The sequence below is a fragment of the Alexandromys fortis genome, unplaced genomic scaffold, assembly GCF_014885135.2.
Source record: "Alexandromys fortis isolate MF-2015 unplaced genomic scaffold, M_Fortis_MF-2015_v1.1 scaffold_36, whole genome shotgun sequence".
Taxonomy (NCBI): Eukaryota; Metazoa; Chordata; class Mammalia; order Rodentia; family Cricetidae; genus Alexandromys; species Alexandromys fortis.
Genome location: NW_026067915.1, coordinates 6474103 through 6496069, shown reverse-complemented (window position 1 = coordinate 6496069; position 21967 = coordinate 6474103). Strand labels below are relative to the sequence as shown.

The window sequence follows — 21967 nt, the reverse complement described above, 5'->3', positions numbered from 1 at the left end:
GCATTTAATATTACTTAATTTTAAAATAAACCAAAAAGTTTTACTGAAAATCAGACCTACAGTGGATGCCAACACTGTGCCCGAGTGGCAGCAATGTCACTTTTGAATGATTTTTTTTTTCTTCCCAAAAAGTAAAAGCGAAACCAAGATTCCCCACAAATGTGACTTACTCAACACTGAAAGTGTAGTTCCCCCGGACTGCTAAGTTACCCAAGTGGGAAGACAATGGCTAAGGATACACTCACTCTGAGGGACCAGGGAGTCTATAAGATCTGCAGGGTAGAATGAATATTTTACAACCTCTCAAGTGTGGAAAGAAGAAAAAAATAAGAATTTAGCAGTCACTGCACATTCCTGTGGTTACTGTATAAAATGTGCAACTCCATTTATGTATAAAATGCTACCTACAAAGAGAGAGGATCATAAACAAGACTGTGTATTGTCACCTTTTTATGTTCTTAAGCAGATCTGGTAAGTGGCATTAGCTTACATCATAGAAACAGCTTGAAGATTCCAGGTATTTATTTTGATAAAATCACCTGACTAGATTCTGCTTGGCACTTCAATATTTTCTAAATCTTCAAGTGTTCTCCATGAATACTTCCTGAGACTAATCAAAGCTCACAGGAATTTCTGTGAGCTTTTCAAAGTCTAAACATATAAACACATTGTGCATTTCTTCTTAGCTTTAAAGTAAGCTTCTACTATTACAGTTGAAATATTGAAATTCATTCATTTTATTATTTCTTTCTTTCTTTCTTTCTTTTTTTTTTTTTTTTTTTGTTGTTGTTTTTTGAGATGGGGTTTCTCTGTAGCTTTGACGCCTGTCCTCTTATAGACCAGGCTGGGTTCGATCACAGAGATCCACCTGCCTCTCAACTGCTGGGATTAAAGGCGTGTGTCACTACCGCCCAGCCTTCATTATTTTTTTTTTTAAATCTACAAACACAGACTCAGAGAGCAGCCGCCATTGCACAAAGCAGGCTGCCACACAAGCAGATCACACTCTGATGCCAATGACCTCCCCTTTCGAGTCAAATCTCTCAGAATACAGGAGCGTTTTTTACCAAATTCTTTAGAAGTTTTGTGGAGTTTTTCTGTTGCTTTTTTATGTGCATGGGTGCCTCAGCTGCATGTCTGTGTACCAAATACATGCCTGGTGCCCAAGGAGGCCAGAACAGTGAGCCAGATCCTCTGGAACTCAAGTTATAGATGGTTGGAAGCTACCATGTGGGCGCTGGGAATCAAGGCCAGGTCCTCTGCAAGATCGGCCAGTGTTTTTAACTGCTGAGCCGTCTCTTTAGATCATTTTGCCAGATTCTTAATGTTGGTAATTAGCAAATGCTGGCACTCTAAGTTATTCTGTCTGTTCCACAGTCTCCATATTTTCAGAATGGCCTAGCTTTCTTTAGTACTAACATTAATCAGAGGGTAGAGTCACAGCAGGGGTTTACCCCTAGAAACCTGATGTTCTTGAAGAGGCAACATGGAAGTGGGGAGAGGCTGGACACCAAGACAACACACCACACCTGGCAACAGCCAGGAAGAACGAAGCGCAGACAGGCTAATAAGTGACTGGCCTGGATGCGACGCTGCAAGTGGCTCAAAGCTGAAGGTCCCAAGTCCACACTCTGACTCAGGTTTCTCACCTATTGCTTCTTGTCTGAGTGGTTCTCACTCCTCTACTATCGTACGTGTTGCCCGGTGCAGGCTGAGGGGCCCTTTCCAAGGCTCTCAAGAGCAGAAGTGTTTCAGGTGTCAAGAGGCTTTCATGTGCCTGCCTAACCATAGTTTGTCATCAGAAATGCTAAAGTTCCTAAACTCTTTGGATTAGGGGTGCTTCATTTGGCTCAGTTCCTACATTAGACCCCAATCTTGGGCTCAAGGCCAGGGCGCAGGGACACGACTCTCACCAGGTGGAGGCGGTTTGCTCTCCCACTCGGCGTTCTCCATCATCTGCTTGGCGATGCGCTCCGCATTGCATTGTTCCCGCTTCTGCTGTATGAGCTGCTGGAGCTCCGTCTTGCAAGTTGTGATCCGGATCTGGTAAGTGGACGGCAGGACTGTGCTACTTAAAACCTGGATCACTGGCTTCTTACTGGGGGCATGTGCTACTTCTGAGACCTAAAAACAGTATAGATCTGTGTCTCAGCAAGGTACGGTTAAGAGAAAAGTGTTCCCATGGTGCATCGATACATTACACCAGATTCTGTTCCTTAAAAAAAAAAAAAACACTAGTAACTCAGGTGAAAAGAGCAAGTGACATTTCACCTGGTCTGAGCTGGTTTCTTCACATAAAACCATGACTGGTTGGGGCAGTCACAGACTCACTCCAAATACAACATGGCCATCGTAATATTTAACGTGCACAGACAATCTGGAAATCCACCCCCGAAATATTTTTGGGTTTTGTTAAAGGAAGAATAAAAAGATTTAAAAGTTTTAAAATGTTCTCTGTAGCCTAATTATGATCTCAGCTCAGTCTTTAACCCCATTTCAGTTTGCTTTATTGGCACATATTTCAAATGGGTGGCCTTCTCCATGCTTAAGGAACAGGTTCCTCTTGGCTATACAACTGAAGCAATCTTAGGACATCTTGGCTGTTCTACCGCACACAGCCTTTCAACACTCAGAACTAGACATGAGGTGACCACCGCCTACATGACAGTACCTGCGGAGAGGTTGACAAAGGGACACCAAGAGCAGCAGAGGACTCAGAGCGAGGCGGCTTCCCAGTCTGAACCACCTCATGATCACTGGTTTTAGGCAGGGCCTGCGGTATATTCGGTGGTTCCAGGGAGCCGAACATGCTTTTCCATTCTTCGTTTACATTGGAGTCTTGTTTTACATGTTTTCTAGCTATGAAAATATATGTGGAATAGTTAGTCTGAAAGGTAAAACCATTGTGACTTGATTGTCTGTTTACAAGAGAACACAATGGACCTTACTTCCTGTGTGTTCCTTTGGGACATTTTTCTTAAGCTCTATGTCCTTGTATGCACGTGTGCAGATGCGAGTATGTTCAACTTATAATCTCAGCATATAGAAATATTTATTCACCTCCAATTTTGCTAACACTAAGAACTGTCCATCTGTGTTGATCCAGGTGGAAAATGGATAGTTAATTAGCATTTATTTAATTATTTACATTTCATTTATATGTATTCTATTCTACCAATTATTTGCTTAAATCTTTCACTTTTTTCCTCTGGAGGGCTTGCATTTTTCTTATTGATCTGTATGGGTACTTTATATATAATGCATGTAAACCATTAGCAATTAAGTGCAAACACTTATCCCAAAGCTTACTTCAATACAATTCATTTGCTGCCCTAAAATATGATATAGACATGGGGAATTTCAAAGGCACATACTTGACAGTGAACTAATGCTGCAGAAAGGCCATGCACAAGACCTCACGAGCCTCACAGAAGCGATGTAGTGTCACAGGACACGGGAGCCCCAAATATCTAGTGCTCAGTAGAGGCTAAGGATTCTTTGGCCTCTACTCTTTTTAATTCCACTGTTTGTTTCAAACTCATTGGGTAGTGCCTACTAATACTCCAGAAACTTGTATCTCATTTTATACAGGCTGGTTCTCAGTTATCAGTTAAAGGGTTAGAAAACCGAGCTTGAATCATGCCTTCATGAATCAAGCATGGTCTTCCAGGGGGAGAGCTCTGGAAACTGACCTTCTTTTGACAGAGCTATGATCCGGTCCCGTGGGTTCTCACCTGTGACTCCACTGCCCGACTCTTCCTCTCCCACGTCTACTTAGTAAGTACCTAGTCACTGCACTTCAAAGTTCTCTATCTGGGAAACGGGGGTGGCGGTGTGGGGGCTGGAGGTGTAGTTCCTCCTTATTAACTAATACCAGCCTACAATATAACTAAAAAGATGAGCACATGGATGTACTAACCCCGTTTCTCGTCCGGTTCTTGTTTGGTTTTAACAAGATCAACTTGTCTCCCAGTGATGCCTAAGGCCGCCAAGTCGATCACACCTTTCTGGCTGCTGTCGTGCAGATGGCTCTGGTCCACTGCATTCGCTTTCGCTCTGTTTGATTTCATCATGTAGTCCTTCAGTGCCAGAAGCTTATCTTCCTCTTCTTCCGTCATCCCCTAAGACCAAATTCAACCATGTATTTTGGGTTAATTTCAAAAGCAGAAACAACAGGTCGCAGGATGACTAATAAATGAAGGTTCAACTTCCAATTCAAAGTGAAGCAAGAAAGCAAAGAGGAAGCGATCCCTATGGCTCCTCTAGACACTCGGCTGTGGCCATCTTCTCCATCAGACTATCCTTACGTCTCTGTTAACAACGCTGTATTACAGGTTCTCTAACTTCAGTAGGGCAAGGAAAACAGATGCTCATTATGAGATAAAAATGAGTGAGACACCTGTTATTCAATAACTATTTCACACAGTATTAACAGGGAATTACAAAAAATCAAAAGAAACACATAAGCAAATTATTAGAACTCAAATGTTTTATCAAGTTTTTAAAAAGTATTTTTTAGTTTATTTTGAGTGTTTTGCCTGCATCTATGTGTGTGTGCATAGTGATATTTTATTATGTTTTAATAAATAAAGCTTGCCTAAAGATCAGAAGGGCAAAGCTAAGCCACTAGAGGTCAGGCAGTGGTGGCACACACCTTTAATCCTGGGATTTGGGAGACAGAGGCGGGTAAATCTCTAAGTTCAAGGCCATCCTGGGCTATACAAGATCAATGCAGACACAAATCCAGGTGGTGGTGGCTCGCACCTTTAATCCCAGCACTAGAGGGAATATAAAATGAGAAGAGAGAGAGGCTCTGTCTGCTTAGGCTGCTGAGTCTGCTTAGGCTGGTTAGCTTATGGTTGCCCAGCCTTGGTCGCCCAGACTTCTCTAGTGGCTTGACTGCTTTACTTTTCTGGTTTGCAGGTTGACCCCCAATATCTGTCTCTGGGTTTTAATTACTCATGCTACCACATACAAGCCTGAGTGTCTGGAAGTCAGAAGAGGACATCTCTTGGAACTGGAGTTATAGATACTGAGTTACCACGTGGGAGCTGGGAACTGAATTAGAATCTTCTACAGGAACAACAGTCTTAACTTGCTCAGCCATCTCTCTAGCCCGTTAGGAAGTTTTATAATGTCCATATGAAAATTATCCAGATAAGATATGAGATTTAATATAGAATCGTATTTTTAAAGGCAAACACAGGACTGGAGAGATGGCTTGGTGGTGAAGAACATTCGCTGCTCTCCCAGAGGACCCAACACCTACGGCTGATGGCGCACAACTGGTTCTAACTTCAGGGAACCCAGTGCCCTCTTTGGGCCCTCACAGGCACTTACACACACACGGTATACACTCACAACAAACAGACGGAAGCACATACGTGTAAATGAAAAATGTATTTAAATAGATACAATTTACAAATCAAATGTCCACGCTAGTCATGGTGTCCACCCCTGTAATCCCAGCACTTGGGAGGCTGAGGCCCAAAGACTATAAATTCAATCCAGCCTAGGGTACAAAGACATACTGACTCAAAACAAACCAAACAAAACCACCTAATTATAAACAAACACTCAGAATATCTACAATAAACGAGGGACAAAGCTCTGCAGCATAACCTCCAAGACATCACTGAGTAAAGATGACTGTATGATGGAATACACACCACGCCCTAGTGACCAGCAGAGGTAACACTGCTGGACTTCAGTTCTTTCTTCCAGGCTCACAGCAGTATCAACAAACACCAACAATGATTTCATTTTATGAAGTGACAAGCTGATTTTGGAAATTCATAAAGAAATGTGTACAGAAAGGGCCAAGCATAACCAAGACAATCCTGAGAGAGGGAGGAAGGGAGGGAGAGAGGAAAGAGGGAAGGAGGGAGGGAGGGAGGGAGGGAGGGAGGGAGGGAGGGAGGGAGGGAGGGAGGGAAAGAGAACTTTGCTCAGTCAGAACCAAGGCTAAGTTCCAAAGGATTAACTCATCCAGCACTTAGCAGGTTTCTGAGGCCAGCCTGATAGAGTAGCATTACTCATTCAGCAGGCGACATGGTACAGGCTTCTGTGGATGGCCTGATAGGGTAACAGTTCTTACTCATCCAACACTTAACATGCCGCTGTCTGACGGAGTAACAGGGACGAGATTCACCTGCCCACTTTAACCAAGCCTAGCAGTGTCCTGGAAACTATGAAGTGACACAGCAGGGCTGAGAAAACAGGTGGTCCTGGGCCACCATCCCCAAGACAGAGACGAGTCCTGCTTGTTGTTCAGAATCCTTTCTGGAAAGTTTCCAGACCATGGCTATGGAAAAGAACCTAGCACACAACACATCCCAGTTCAAGAATGCGACAAAGTTAGTGCACAAGGGGAGAGGAATGGAGAAAACAGGGATACACAGTGAGCATTTTAAAGGACTGAAGGGGGGTCCTCAATTCTTCGGCTGAAAATTAAACTAAATAAGCACACAGAGACTACCTAGGCCAGGGAAAGCGCAACAGCAAAGCAGGAGACCAAATAATTCCCAGAACAGTCCGTGTTTCTGTCAAAGGTGAAAGAACTTTTATAAACAGACCGTCGTGTGCGCATGCCCAGAGCATCACACTGGCGGAACTAAAGAAGCTGTGGAAAGGATGCTCTGGACCTGTCCTTATAAAACCTGAAATCTGGCTGGAACAGAGGGAACTGATTCCAAGTGTCAACAGACCTGGCCCGACGCTATGTAAAGGAATTCAGCACCAACAACAGAAAACTCCCAATGTATAGAGAAAGGTTAGATGGATGCCAACTGAGGGACTACAGAAACACTTGGATTTTAGTATGCATCTTCTCAGGCCACTTCAAATTTGCACTTGTATTCACGCTGTGCAGTCAAAAAGTACTAACATAAATATCCAGCCAAATGCTTAAAATGTATTTTTTTAAATAAGGAGTGGAATGAATCATCTGTGTCCTCTATAGCCGTATCAAATGGATACAAGGCAGGGCTCTTACAGATGAGACCTGACTAAAGCAGCTCCTGCACGTGTCACCCCGATGATGCATCCTGCTGAAGATCCCAACATGACTGCTGTTCCCAAGGCGTGTTCAAGGCTGCTGCCTCAAGAGAACACATCCCACAGCAGCGCCACGCTGCTCTGGAGAAGCCCACTCTAGCAGCCACGCACCTCGAGGGCAGAACTGTGCAAAGAAGGGCTGAGCCCCAAGACAAAGGGGCTCAGAGCTCCCACTGGGAGGGGACAAGAACACAGCCTCCTCAGGATCGGAGCCTCTGCTAGCGAATAGAGTAAGGGCTAAAATCAGTGAGGAGGAGTAGACTCGGAGAAGAGAGCTGCTAACAGAGGCTTCTTCATGCATCTATGGAACTCAAACAAGCTTGCCATGTGGGACTTCCATCTCTATGATCCGAACAGCACAGCAGGGCAGCAGTGACGGGCTTGGGTTAAGGGGTTCTTTAACACCCTGCACCCTGAGAGCACACTGGCACCTGCGCCTCATCTCTAACGACAGCACAGAAATAACACAAGTTGCTGGCACTGGCTTTAAGGACAGCCACAGAACACAGAAAGAAGACACAGCAGCAGGCTCATCTTGTGTCTTTATAAAACGGAAGCTAAAGGGTTCTGGCCTTTGTACTGGGCAAGCGCGTACATTCTGACCTGATCTCACGTCTGTGGGCACAAGTGTCCCTGGAATACAGCGGAAGTCTCCTCACCCTTGGGAGCCTCCTCGGGCTAGCTACAGCAACAATTTAGTTAGGCTAATCTGTTCCTCTTTCCTCCACTCAGACAATATGATGAAAATGACAAACAGACCAGGTGGGCACCAAAGTGACGGTCTAGTGATCTGAGTATGGATCAACAGTGGGGGCCAGCCCTGAGGGTGGCAGTCGCGGAGGGACGTGGGAAAACAGTAGGGGACAGAAAGGCTAAGAAGTGGAGAACGCTTCCCAGTTCAGTTCCTACCAACAACTTCATCAATGGGTATTCAAGGTCAAGTAAAATACATGAAAACATTTATACTGCAAAGCCCATCAAATTCTGTCTGAGTCCATTGTGTTGTGGCAAGTGCCTAATCTCAGCAGAGGTACGAGATCTCTATGAGTTTGAGACCAGCCTGGTCTACATAGTGAGGTCAAGGCAGCCAGGGTTAGAGTGAGACCCTGTCTTAAAAGACGATCTCGAAAACTGAGTGCATTATTTTCCAGGTGAGACGCGGCTGGTAAGCATTCTCTCTATGAAAACATTCTGCAGAGCCAATGGTGGTTGTCCCTAGTATATGCTCTATGCATGGAGTACTAGCAATTAGAGGCTTCATTTAGAAGCAGTTTTATTCCAATTCTGATTCTAGGTCCCATACATTCCATATAAAACAGAAAGATGAATCTAATTTAGTATTTCAAAAAGGCCCTACTAATGCCAGATAAAAAGGGTTTTTACTAAAAAATTTTTAGTTTTTACGGAATTTGTTAATTGATCCAAATTCAGACTTAAACACAACAGTGAACCACTGGCTTCTGCAACTGAAGCCACCGGGGAGCCGGGCTGATGCAGCTCTTTGCACGCAGTAAGAAGGGGTCTGGACTGAGAGGGGAGGGACTGCGTCGTGCCTGCGTTCTGAAATAGCTCTTTTAGCCGAACTTCATTAGATTTCGGCAAAGTAGAGAACTGAACTACAAATAGGACTTAAACCCAAGGCTCTTCCTGTTCTCCCAGCAATCACAAAAGGAAGTTTCTAGGTCTCCCTAGACTCCTTATTTAGCCTAGCGCGGTGTTTTAGATGAATCCTATTGCCTTTGCTTAGATACCACAGAGCACATACACACACACACACACACACACATGATATTGACAGATTTACTTTCATTTGTCATGACATGCCCTATTGAAAACATCTTAACATCTAAGTTGATGCTTCAGCACTGTCATGAGACCCGTTCACATGGAAGGCCTGAGGAGGGCACAAACCTGCGAGAGCAGTTTCTTCAGAAGTTGAGCTATGGCGGGGTCCTCGGGAGGAGGGCAGTCGAGAAGAGAGCCATTCCGCTTCTTCTGACGCATGTGCAGATGTCTGAACAAGCTGGTGATGTCTTTAGACCTCAGAGCATAATCAAATATAGAACGGCTCACGGGCTCTTTGAGAACACTGAGCAGGACAAGCTTCCTCTCAATCTATGGTAAAAAAGCAAAAAACGGTTAGTTAAAACTACAGTACATAGAACAATCTGTGTAAAGTTAACAAAAGTATTTATTATCTGAGAAAATAATGTTTGTTTCTTTTTCTCCTTGGAGACAAACAGGACACTGGCCAACTTTAAAGGCCTAAGTGTCCACTCCACCAAAGACTAATAGTAAATACCCAAAGGCAAAGGTTTCAGGGAGTCATTCCTGACCCAGAGGTCAGAATACTTCCCAGATCTACAAGCTACCCACGGTTCACAGGCCTAAGACACGGGCGCTGGCCAAGACCTGAGTAACCACTGCACAGGGCCTTCCCTTCAGTTTCCACATTTCCCCAATAAACCCAAAGCCTTCAAAACATTCTCTCCAGAGATCAAGAATTCTTCCTCTTAGTAGCCTAGGAACACTTAAGGATGGATATTATCATCAGTGAGCAAAAGAACTCTTCCTTTTCTTCCCAGTGTTGGGAGACAGAAGCCAGGTCCTTGCACAGACAGGCAAATGCTCTACCACTGAGCTATATCCCAGCAGTGGCTTTGTGAGACAGGGTCTTACTAAGTAATTAGCCCAGGCTGGCCCTGAACTCACAACCCTCCTCTTGCCTTGGTCTCTTGGGAACTGACAATGTAAGCAAGCATCTCCACATCCAGATCTAAAGAACATTCTTCAGATAGAATTAACTATTGCAGCTGAAACATAAAGGCTACCTTTGTCTAATCAAAGGAAGAAACAAGGGCTCTGGACCTGAGCTGGGAGGCTCAAGGTCGCAGTAACTCTAGCCCCAGGGGATCCAACACCCCCCCCACACACACACACAGAGTACTGCATTCACATGTATTTGGGACACAGGCATAAACGCGAAATTAAAACTTTAAAAAAGTTTACAATTTAAAATGAAGAAGGGTAAGACTCATGAAACATGAATAATTAGTCCCTCAATTTTTGATCCTGGCTTTGAAAATATAAATCAATGATAATACAAAGAATAAACTAAAACTAGAGCACGTAGCCAAAGGCTAGAGTGATGTCTTAGGGCTAAGAGCACTGGATGTCCTCCAGAGGACCAGGGTTCCATTCCCAGCACACACATGGTGCTTCACAACTGGCTGTAACTCTGGCTCTAGGGATCTAGTACCTTCTTCTGACCTCCCTGCGCACCAGGCACACATATGGTATACAACACACATTCATGTAATATATCCACACGTAAAATTTTAAAAAATTATAAAACTTTAAAAATAAAGAGCAGCTATATTATAAGATACACAAAGAAAATGGAGCCCGAACTTTTGTATGCCATACTACATGTGACATAACAGACTCCTGGTAGTGTCTCTCCTACAAGGGAGGTCGGTTTGTCAATAGTACTAGCTTGAAAGGTATATGAGAATGTTCCAGATCAACTTAGGGACTCTTCTGATATAAAGGACTCTAGAGGCAAAATTGGAAGGACTGGTTACAAGCGGGAACATGTCTACCTGTATTACTGGCTGGGTAATGTATGGGTCAAGATAAGGCATTAGCTTGCAGTAGACATCAGCAGTACTGATTTGATGAGCTACCACTGTGATGAATCCCACTGCTCCATAGCGTATCCACAGATTAGGATGGCAGAGGAATGGAGCTAAAAGGGGAAGAAAGAAAGATACCAGATCAAACCAGAGTCACAAAGCAAAACTTTAAATTTTAAGATCATTCAAATCCTTACATTATAACAATCTGATAAAGACATCAAGGCTGAGTGCTACCTAAAAGTTCTTACACATATTGGCCTGAAATAGAAACTCAGTAAAATGAAGTTATAACACTCCCTTATCATACTTACCAGCCATACCATAAAACTAACCTTTGTAAAACTTCTAAATTTCTATTTTTCAGAATTGAAAATGTGTTAGCACACACTCATTTGTAGTGCTGAATTAAAATCTACTGGACAGAGACAAAAAATCCCAACACCACCCAGGAAGTGATCCACTTTACCCCACGGGTTCAAGACGGCAGGGGCCACACAAGAGGCAGAACCATGGGGTGGGGGGGTCTTCTCCATGTCGTAGCATGGAGAACAATCTGACCCCTCTGACACCCTTTTTAATGCAGGGTTTGGTCAAACCTACACACAACTCCTAAGTTTGCATGTCGTGGTGAATCAAAGAGTAGAAAAGTAGCACAATTGTGTCCATTTTTCAGCGTTCAAACTGTAAGATTAACACAGGAAGCAAGAATGCCTTCCTTCTTTTTAACAGTTTTATGCTCTGAGCCTAAATCATTTATTCAACTAATCAAAGTCACAATAACACAATAACATGATTTAGAGTAAAATTCAAACTTCTAAAACATAACAGCTGCATGAGCTCTAACTAAGTATGCAAAGATATACTCAGAGCTGTTTATCAGAAGTCCAAGGGAGTGATGATGTAACCCGTCATCATGTACTAGTGATGCTTACGTGAAAACAGAGAAAAACACGCTCAAAGTCCCCTCTTCAGGGTCTCCAACCCTGACAACTGAGTCAGAGCCCTGGGACCTAGGTAAAGTGAAAGGAGAGAACCAACTCCACAGAGTTGTCCTCTGACCTCCAGAGGCATCCAATAGCACGTGCACATATGCGCACATGCATGTGCTGGAGCGCACACAGACACCCACACAAAGTAAAATAAAATCTCTCCTCAAAGTTCTCACATGGTCTTCTCATTACTCATGAAGGTTTTTATTATTTCACATTCCATGCACAGCCCTGATCCATGTGACAAGGAAGAACTGGGGCTCTTCCCTTTTATGTAAAGAAGGAAATTAGGGTGCTACATCTAACATGCACAAGGCCCCAGAGTTCAACCCCAACACCTCAACAATCCAGAACAGCAGGAACTGGCAAACCACTGAGAACCTCCAGAAAGCACAGAGCCGCAATGGCATGGTAGGGGCTGGGTGCTGGGCAAGATTACTGATCCCAAGCTTCCCGTAAGTATGTTTCCTGTGCACCTGTCGTACATAGGCATACCTCCAGCAGCCCCTTAGTCAATGGACGTTAGCAAAGGGGAGTGTGCTGCACCGCTCGGCTTGCTCTCCTGTGCTTTGGTCACCCTATGAGAATAGCTGGGGCAGCCTCAGCTACGACAGCCTTGGCCCCACAATGAGATGGATGAATAATGCTCAAAAGACAAAGGAGATGCACAGCCCAAAGCAGAGCCACCCACACAGCCCATAGATGGAAGACAAGACAGTGCAGGGTTTACTAGGACTCTGTGGCTCACTGACACACTGCACGATCAAGCAGTGATTAGGAACACAGCACAGGGTTTACTAGACTCTGGCTCCCTGACACACTGCAGGATCATAGCAGTGATTAGAAACACAGTGCAGGGTTTACTAGGACCCCGTGGCTCACTGACACACTGCAGGATCAAGCAGTGATTAGCCAACAAAGTACATCAAATCCTTAAGCCTGAGCTGAAAGAATTTCTTAGAAAATACAGCATCCAATCTTTTCTCTTGACTATGCTCCAGTTCTCTGGTGACAAGCACAAGGAAAGCAGAGGACTGAGAATTATCTAAGCAGGAATAACAGTTCTTAAAACCACCTCCAAGGAAATCATAATAATCACCATCGAGAACACCACCGCAGTTCTCACCTCAGAATCGCTACACTAAGCCAGTGGGTGGGGGGACGGAACACATGCCTGGCATGCCCGCACTGGGGGAACTGAAACCAAGGCAAGAGTCATGAGTTCAAGGCCAGCCTGGAGCTTTAGTGCTAATAATTGGCCTAAGGATACACATTGTATCAACAACATAAAATACAGGAGGGGAAATAAATGTGTAGGGGTTTTGTGCAGGTGAAAATTAAGTGTGTGCGACTTTAAAGAATCAAAGCACAGCACTTTAAAAAATTATCAAATCACAAAGCAAGATGACAAGAGTAAGAACAGTACAGAGGATTACAAAACCATCAGACCAGAACCAGAATACTAATGCGTCCTTATTGAGTACTGAGTTCAAATAAAGATGGGTTTAATTTTACAATCAAAAGACAAGCTGAATAAACAAAAAAGAAAACAAAATGTAAAGACATGACAATACCAAAAGCCTATGTATCTTGAAGAACAGACACACTGCAGGCATAGGGTAGGAAAATATTGTCACCAGTTTAACTCTTCTGATAGAGGGCATCTAGAATATATATTTAAAAAAAACTAAAATACCAGACACCAAGAAAACAAAAACCCTGATTAAAAGCGGGAACAGAACTAAACAGGGTTCTCAAAAGATGAAACACAAACAGCTGAGAAATAAAGAAATTCCTACTACAGGGACACTTGTTCATCCATGGTCATTGCTGCTCTATTTGTAAGAGCCAGAAACTGGAAACAGCATAGGTGTCTCTTAAGACTGGATAATGAAAATGTACATTTATACAGAGGAGTATCATTCAGCTGTTAAGAAAAATGAAAATATAAAAGATTCAGGTAAATGGACGGAGCCAGGAAAAAAAAATAATCATGAGTGAGGTAACAGACTCCAAAAGACAAATATTATGTTTCCTTTTCTATGTATTCCTACGCTATCAGAATAAAATTATATGAAATTACTCCCACATTCAAATTTCCCATCCTAAGTCTCAAAACCAGAAACTTACCAATATCACTGGCGAATTCATAGACGTGGGGTTTCTGCAGCAGCCCCAACTGGCACATGCAGGTCAGGGCATTGAGAGCTTTCACAATGACAAACTCCTCAGCATCACTGAGGCCTTGCTGGAGCAGGGGTTTGAGGATGGAGGAGCTCTGCCACCCAACATAGGCAGCAACACCTGAAAGGGAGGGCAGTGTTACTGTCACTCAACCCCTGGAAACACACGCCACCACCAGGCAGCGTGGACAGTGAACACAGTGCCTGGAAACACACGCCACCACCAGGCAGCGTGGTACAGTGAACACAACACCTGGAAACGCACGCCACCACCAGGCAGTGTGATACAGTGAACACAGTGCCTGGAAACGCACGCCACCACTGAGCAATGTGTTATATAATAGACACAGACACTAATCAGAATCCCACTTCCTTCTCAGCACAATGAACAAACAAACAAAAAAAAAAACAATCAAAGATAATTGTCCAGAAATTTGGAGACACCAGAACTCACAAAAGAGAAAATACAGGTCTCCCCAAACTGTCAATAATAATAATAAAACAAAGTTAAGCCACTTTAAGACATGCAAGGACTATAGTGGTTTACCTCCTAGACAGTTCTTACTCAGAAGTTTCCTGAAAACAGAACTCTAGCAGGTCCAGTTTGACACAAAGTATTTCAGGGCCCTGTGGGGCTACAGAGGCAGTTTAGCTGGTAAAGTGCCTGTAGTGGAGCCTCCAGTCCACAACCCACACTGCAGGAAGTCAGCAGTGGAAGCCATGCAGCTCACTCCTGAGCAGCTTGGGAGGACTAAAAGGGCTCCAGCTTCAGGGACCTCATCCCAGAGCAGTACGGGGAAAGGAAACACAGGAGACGACTGACACGGACCTGGAGCTGCCACACTCGCACACTATACTCATGCGCACGCACCACAAAACCACACGTGAAATGACTTAAGAACACGTATACATATGACATGCAGAAACGCACACACCCCACAGTCAATTTCAATAATAACACAAGGAGGAAGTGGGACAGACTCTAAGCAACAAATAACCCTGGGAAGAAAGCAAAATACTGAAGACAAGTGAAGAAGGAAAGCAAATCTAGAACTCCAGAGTAACAGGTCACATCCAAACATGAATATGTTAAAATGCGCGATGACTCTAGTCTCTGCGAGACAAAGGCAGCCTCTGCTACAGCAGCTGCACTTGCAGCAGGAAGGGGTTAAACCAGAGCCCCCGGAGTGACTGTCTGACTCTTAGTAAAAGACACTTGTTCTAATGTCAATGTTATCCTGATCCCTACAGTAAGTCTATTTGAAAACACTTCAATGTTAATTATAGAACAGAAAGTAAATGTTTGCTGTGGTGGTGAAATGATTAGGAATTCAACTAAGCAAAGGAAGGGGGCAAATGTGCAGCCGGGAGAGGCTAGAATCTCCTTCTACTAAATAATAACTTAAAATACAAGGACAATAATAATAAAGTAGATGTCTAAAGCCTGGGTGAGCACACCAGGACAGAGTAGCACGGTATGAACAAGGAAGTCAGGTGTGACTGCAAGTCAGCTGAGGCTTCACCCTGAGCCGTGTGTGGTGGTGCACACATGACCATCATCACCCTGGGCCGTGCGTGGTGGTGCACACATGATCATGAGCACCCTGGGCCGTGTGTGGTGGTGCACACATGATCATCATCCCAGATTCTGTATTGGGCTTCAGAATAAGTTAAGGCCAATCTAAACTACACAGTGAGACCTTACTTCAAAAACCGAAACTTGACAATTATTTTTTTAAACACATTTAAAAAACTCAAATTAAAACAGAGAAAAGGATTTGCCTTAAAAATGAGAGTTAATACCCATAAAAAACCCATAAGCATAAATGTAAATTCATGCAAGACAAAAGAACCAAAATAATAAAAGATAATGTAAAATACAAACATAGGAACATCAGAAAAAAGTTTTGAAGCTTGACTAGCAAGCAAAAAGCATACATGAAAACCTGTTGCTTTACCCTTTAACAAGTAAAGATTAAGTAATGACCGTTCTTTGCCGGGAGTGTGTTGGATGTAAGCATCGAAAGTTGATGAAGTAAAAATTTACATAAAATATGTCAACAAATTTAAAAACATGTTCATATTCTTTGTTTATAGAAAGAATATTGACTGATTAGTAACTAGAGCACTTCCTATGAAAGCTATGTTCATATTCTTTAACTTAGCAATTGAAATAAATAAACTAAAATGTATATATACATACGTATGTGTGTGCAGCAGGACCATACCCTTTAATTTTGGTTTTGTTGTTTTTTTTTTCAAAATGACAAAAGGTAAGGTCACCTGGGAAAAGGGACCCTCAGTGATGAACAGCCTCCTTCAGATTGGCCAATAGGCAAGTGTGTAGGTCATTTTCCTGATTAACAGTTTCTGTAGCAATGCCTAGCCACTGTGGGCAGTGCCACCCTGGACAGGTGGTTCAGTAAGCAGCATTCCTCCGTGGCCTGTGCTTCAGTACTCACTTCTAGTTTCCCGCCCTGAGTTCCCACCCTGACTTCCCTCAGTGATGGGGTGTCAGAGGGAAGATGAAATAAACCCTCTCGAGTTGCTTTCAGTCATGGTCTTTATCACAGCAGCAGCAAGCTGACCATAAAAGTCTCTCTGTGTATCCAAGTGAAACCCAAACTTTCTATGACAAATTTTATACTTCTAGGGCTGGAAAGATGGCTCAGTGGTTAAGAGCACTGGCTGCTCTTCCAGAGGACCGGGGTTCAATTCCCAGCTCACATATGGCAGCTCACAACTATCTGTGGCTCCAGTTATAGGGGACCTGACACCCTCATACAGACATTCATGTAGGCAAGACATCAATGAACATAAAATAAAAATAATTTTAAAAAATGTATACTTCTAGCTAGAAAGATTAGTAAGAAATAAGCAGGTCATGTACTACCAATTGGTGGACAATAATCCGCACTGTATTGACAGTTGTAGACTTCACTCACCCGAGTGACAGTGACAATGGTTAGCATCGTGTCTTAGAACAAAGTCTACGAGACAGTACACAATCATACCCACATAGCTGATCATGCTAGTCACTTACATAAGTATGTAAGATTCCCTGCGGAATGGGATTCAAAATGAAAACTAATGGGTGATTTCAGCACCTGGGAGGCGGAAGCAAAGCATACAGAATTCCAGGCCAGCCTGGGCTACATAGTAAGACTTTCTCAAAATACAAAAACCAAAAACAAATACAAAAGCTAACTATTCAATTAAAAGTTCAAATGAATTTTGGTAAAATTATTTAATGGAATAAAAGCAATAAGAATCTATTGGAGTATAGTTTCAAAGATCAATTAGAAATGTTAGGAAATACTTAGTTTTTTTTAAATGTAAAACAAATTATCCTAATTTGTACTATTATATACAGTACTTAATATCAGGCCTGAAGACCTGAGTTCAACCCCCAAGTCCCACCTAGTGGAAAGAGAAGACCAGCTCCCTGTTACCTACCCCTTGATCTCCACATGCACACCATGGTACATGTGCCCCATCCCCAACAAAACAAACAAAATACAGTTAACTTAAAAAAAAAAAAAACTTCTAAAAAGAAAATTACAATGTCTGCTGTAGAAAATTTGACAACTATGGAAACCATAAAGCAAACAATCAGCTACTATCCCGACCAAGCAGATGCCAGGCATCACGTGAGTGCAGCCTCTGTCCTAACAGAGTAGCTTCTGTGCCTGCCCCATTACAGCAGCGGGGTCACACCGAGGTCTGAACGCCCTCAGTCACCTCTGCGTACTTTATCACCTTCTCAGGCCACTGCTTTATGTCACTACAATGCAGATTAATTAAACTGTTCCTTGATCAGTTAAACAGAACTTGATCATATCATTACCTATCTTCCAAACCAATGGAAAGATTGAGAGTAATTTATAATCGTAAGGACGAACACCAACATACCGACTATACTGTCAAAGAAGGCGCCACGCAGGTGCCAGTCATTCTTATCGTTCAGGAAAGTGATCATGTGGGACAACAACACGTCATTGGCTTTCTGACGCCCGAAGAAGACGCACAGACGTGTGATCCCATTCTCCATTAATGTTTGTTTCACGATATTTTCAGGGTCGCTTAACAAAGTGACCACTTTCTGCTGGACCATTTCATGTAAGGCTTGGAGCTCTGAAAAACAGAAGGATTGATTTTCTCCCACATATGGAGACCAAGCATTTTCTATTTTGTCATTCTGGTTGAGACACAGTCTCGCTATGTAGCTGTTGTGCCCACACTGGCCTTGAACTCACAGTTCTCCAATATGGCCTCCAGAGTGATGAAATGACAGACACGCCCCCCCCACCACCACCACCCCCCCCCCCGCACCTGTCTTCTGTCTGTCTAATGGAGTAATGGAATGATTGCGGAGGCTTCCACACAAACCCTGTGTGTGCAGAGCCTTTCCACTGGTCACAGGGATGCCGTGAGCTGTGTGTGCTGAGCTTTCCCACTGGTCACAGGTCAGTAGGTGGGATGCTGTAAGCTCAGTCGCCATCCCACAAAGCACCTCTCCGTTTATGAGCTCAAGAGGAAATATAGGAAGAAGCACTTGTTACCTCCCTCAAAGATCAACTCACGCAAGGCCACTAACATGCCATGTAACTTCTAAAGTTGATTTCATATATGTATTTTATATATATATATATATATATGTATTTTGTATATATGTATATATGTACATGTTATTTCATGTATATCATAAGTTCTTTATATGGTCTGAGCAGTCTTCCTCTCTGACCACACCTCCTGCTCATCCTCATTTGTCTGTTTGACCTTGCTAAGGTCCACTCTGAGAGCACTGGTCACAGTTCTTGCCATTTCCCTATTGTTCCCTTGCTACAATACTTGGCCACCTCTCAGCTTTATGAGAAGGGGCAAAGCAATACTACGCTGCCCAGTGCTACTCAGGAAAAGCTGACATCTGGTACAGAAAACTACACACTCACTGAGGTGAAGGAAGCTCCAGCTCCTCCAAAGCTGACAAAAAGCTGTCTGAAAAGGTTCCGTCTCCTTTCCGACGCCCACGGCATACAAATGTATAAACCAGACTTCTCTAATCATTCGCAACTTAAACCAGCACAAAGCTGATTTAATTCTACTTCTGAATCTTTGGCTAAAAACCTGTCCAAAGAAACCTAAGCCACCGGCCTCTGTGAGTTTAATTATCACAGGTGATTTAATCATCACAGGGAACTTTGATATGTAAACCAGAGATATTAATTACTGAACCAGAAGAGCTCATAACTAGAGATACTCAACACTAGTCATGCAAGAAGAAAGGGCTTAGGTTCTTTAGTGAGGATGTTTCCATTTTTAACGAGAATCACACAATTCGGCAGCTTACTGCTCACACTACTCTGGCTAAAGCAAGTGTGGAATCTACAGGGCCAAGTGGATCACCTCTAGTTAACAGTGTGTAAAGACAAACAGACAGGATAATGCGCCAGGGCCTTCCAACCCTATTGCCCGCTGCTCTTTCCCTTTACAAGAGGAACAAACGACAGCTTTTGCAAGTTACCATTAGCAACCCAGTGTAAACGATGGGAATTCTAAGAGCAGAAATAACACCACCTGTGTCATAGTCTCCGTTTGGATGTGTGGCTTCGTCTGCCTCTTCGCTATCCGGGTCGTTCTCCATGTTGAGAGTTTTTAGCTGCACTAGCTCCAGGAACCGCAAAGCTGTTTCAGCCAGAAGAGCGATGTTTTCTGGAAGATGCCACCAGAACAGTTACAACCATGACCTCCAATCTTCAAGCTGCTCATCGCTTTTCCTCCCAGAGTCCTTTAGCTTTTTTGAGACAGGGTCCTGTGCACCCCAGGTGGCCTCAAACTGGAGCGTCACCTACTTCTGCCTCCAGAGTGTTGATGACGCAGTCACCATAAGGCCCGGGATCCCCAAGTCCTTATGCATCTAAATATCACTCAAGAAATCCACAGGAAAAGCAGAATTTTGCAAGTTAGCACTTAGTCTCTGTGACTGATCACATAATCTATGACAATCTCTAAACAAAAAAACAAGAAAAAATTCTTCATTTGCAGAACCTGTCTAAAATAAAGTATGCAGTTCTAATGAGAGAAAAAGAGAACATGCTTCATTCTTTCACAGAGCCAGCCTTTAAAGGTAACCTGACTAACACAGAAACGTTAGCACCAAAGTAACAACACGTGGGGCCTTGGGATCTGCCAGACCAGGCCTCAGCCCTCAAGCCTGACACCTACCAGCTTTCTGTTTCAACAGCCTACGTTTAGGTTTCTTCAGATAAAGGAGGAGTCACGAGTGCCTTAAAAAGCCGTTACTAAACTGAATCGGCCATCGTTAGACGCTGTCTAAGTACATCCTGAAGTCTCAGTGGGCAAAGGGTGAGACTGCTGGTCACACCTCTGCATCACTGTCTTTGCTCTGACACTCTGCACCACTCAACAGGTCCCGTCCTCAGGGTGCTGTCACCTGTACTGCCATTAACGTCTGTTCCTCACTGTTCTGTCTCTGTCCCTATTCTGTATCCTCTCGTCTTCTGCGTCTGTGCTTCACCTATGACACCAAGCAGGAAAGACTGCGCTCTTCTTCCTTAGCAGTGAATAACAACATACGGTAACTACCTTAAACTGGAACTAAGTGCTAGAGATCAAATCCACAGCTTTTCACATTTTCTTACTTTGTAACGTCTAGGAAACCAAACCCACCCTACTGTAGTTGAGTCTATGAGCTACAGCAATTCTGTTCATGTTAGGGTACCCACCATGGCCAGGTTCAACAATGCTCAAAATAAAACAAAAACTTGGCTGGGAATATGGCTCAGTCAGTGGTGCTTACCATGCAAGCATGACGGCCTGTGTTCAGATCCCAGCACCCATGTGGAGAGGTGGTTGTGGGAGCACAGGCCTATAATCCCAGTGCCGGAAAGACCAGAGACGGGGGATCCCTAGGGCTTGCTGGCCAGTCAGCCTGGCCAGATTAGGGAGTTCCAGGCTAACTGTGAGACCATTTCAAAAATGAAGGTACAGAAATAAAAAGACACCCATCGTCCACCCCTGCCCTTATATGCACATAGACCGTTCCAGAGAGAGAGAAAGAACCGCATAAACAAGATGTTATCCCATAACACCCTAACAGGAGAAACTAGGGGCTACGGTGTAGCTCAGCAGAATACTTGTATACCAGGCAGCACAAAGACCTTGGGCTTGATCCCTAACACCAAACAAATAAGATACAGGAGACTTCTAGGTCATACCTGATAAAAGCCAAACTCTAAACAAACATATCCACATCCCGACTACCTGTGCACTGTCCTCAGTATCCATGGCCGGGGAACCCTAGGCCTCCTCTGCAGAAGCCTACGTCCTCTGCATAAAGTGCCATCGCTCTTACACACTCTAACACGTCTCCCCACTCCTTCAAATCACCTCTAGACTCTGTTTCAAACTACTTACAGAACCTAACACAGCACCATGTAAACAGCTGTACTATATTACTGTTGTACAGGGGATGACCAAAACAGCTATATATTTTTAATAAAGACTTTTCTCAAATATTTTCAATCTTCAGTTTGCTGAGTCCACAGATACAGAAGTCAGAGACATGGGGGCTGGCCATATACCTTTATGATCAGGAAAGACTTTTTCCTGGGCCCCTTAAGTCTGGGCAGTTTAACTCCCCATTAAGTCCCACTTTTCAGTCCACTTTATACAGAATGTGTCTATGCCAGCACCACTGGAGATGAAAAGAAATCCTTTGGGCTTGTGACTAAATATAAAATTAGTGTCCAAAACCCAGCTTTCATGTATTCTATTAACGCCGACAGGCAAATGATAAACTAATAAGCACACGGCTTTTAAAACATAGCAGTATCATCGCCACATGCGTGTTCTACATATGTACAAAGATTTCCAAACAGAAGGTCCATTTCCATTAGCTCATAGATATAAATTATGGATTATGTAAATGTCTCAGTGATATTTCCCATGGTGAAGTAAGCATTCAGAATTAGCTCAAGGAGCTAAAAACATGAATCATTGCTGTTGGGCTTTGTGAGGGAGAATTCTAAGCAGAACAAGTAGGTGTGCGTGACATACCCAGCTCATCAAGATGTCACAC

General features: G+C 43.5%; 1 protein-coding gene across 1 annotated transcript in view; it reads right to left on the bottom strand.

The window, feature by feature from the left end:
* Pik3r4 (phosphoinositide-3-kinase regulatory subunit 4) overlaps positions 1-21967 on the bottom strand; it is a 57177-nt gene that overhangs the window by 24428 nt on the left and 10782 nt on the right. Inside the window, exons 5-12 of the mRNA XM_050139361.1 lie at positions 19444-19578; positions 17779-18000; positions 13814-13987; positions 10659-10804; positions 8968-9171; positions 3920-4121; positions 2672-2859; positions 1914-2124 (exon numbers count right to left, since the gene is read on the bottom strand). Of these exons, the coding sequence (XP_049995318.1) occupies positions 1914-2124; positions 2672-2859; positions 3920-4121; positions 8968-9171; positions 10659-10804; positions 13814-13987; positions 17779-18000; positions 19444-19578 (1482 nt within the window). The remainder of the gene's footprint in view (positions 1-1913; positions 2125-2671; positions 2860-3919; positions 4122-8967; positions 9172-10658; positions 10805-13813; positions 13988-17778; positions 18001-19443; positions 19579-21967) is intronic.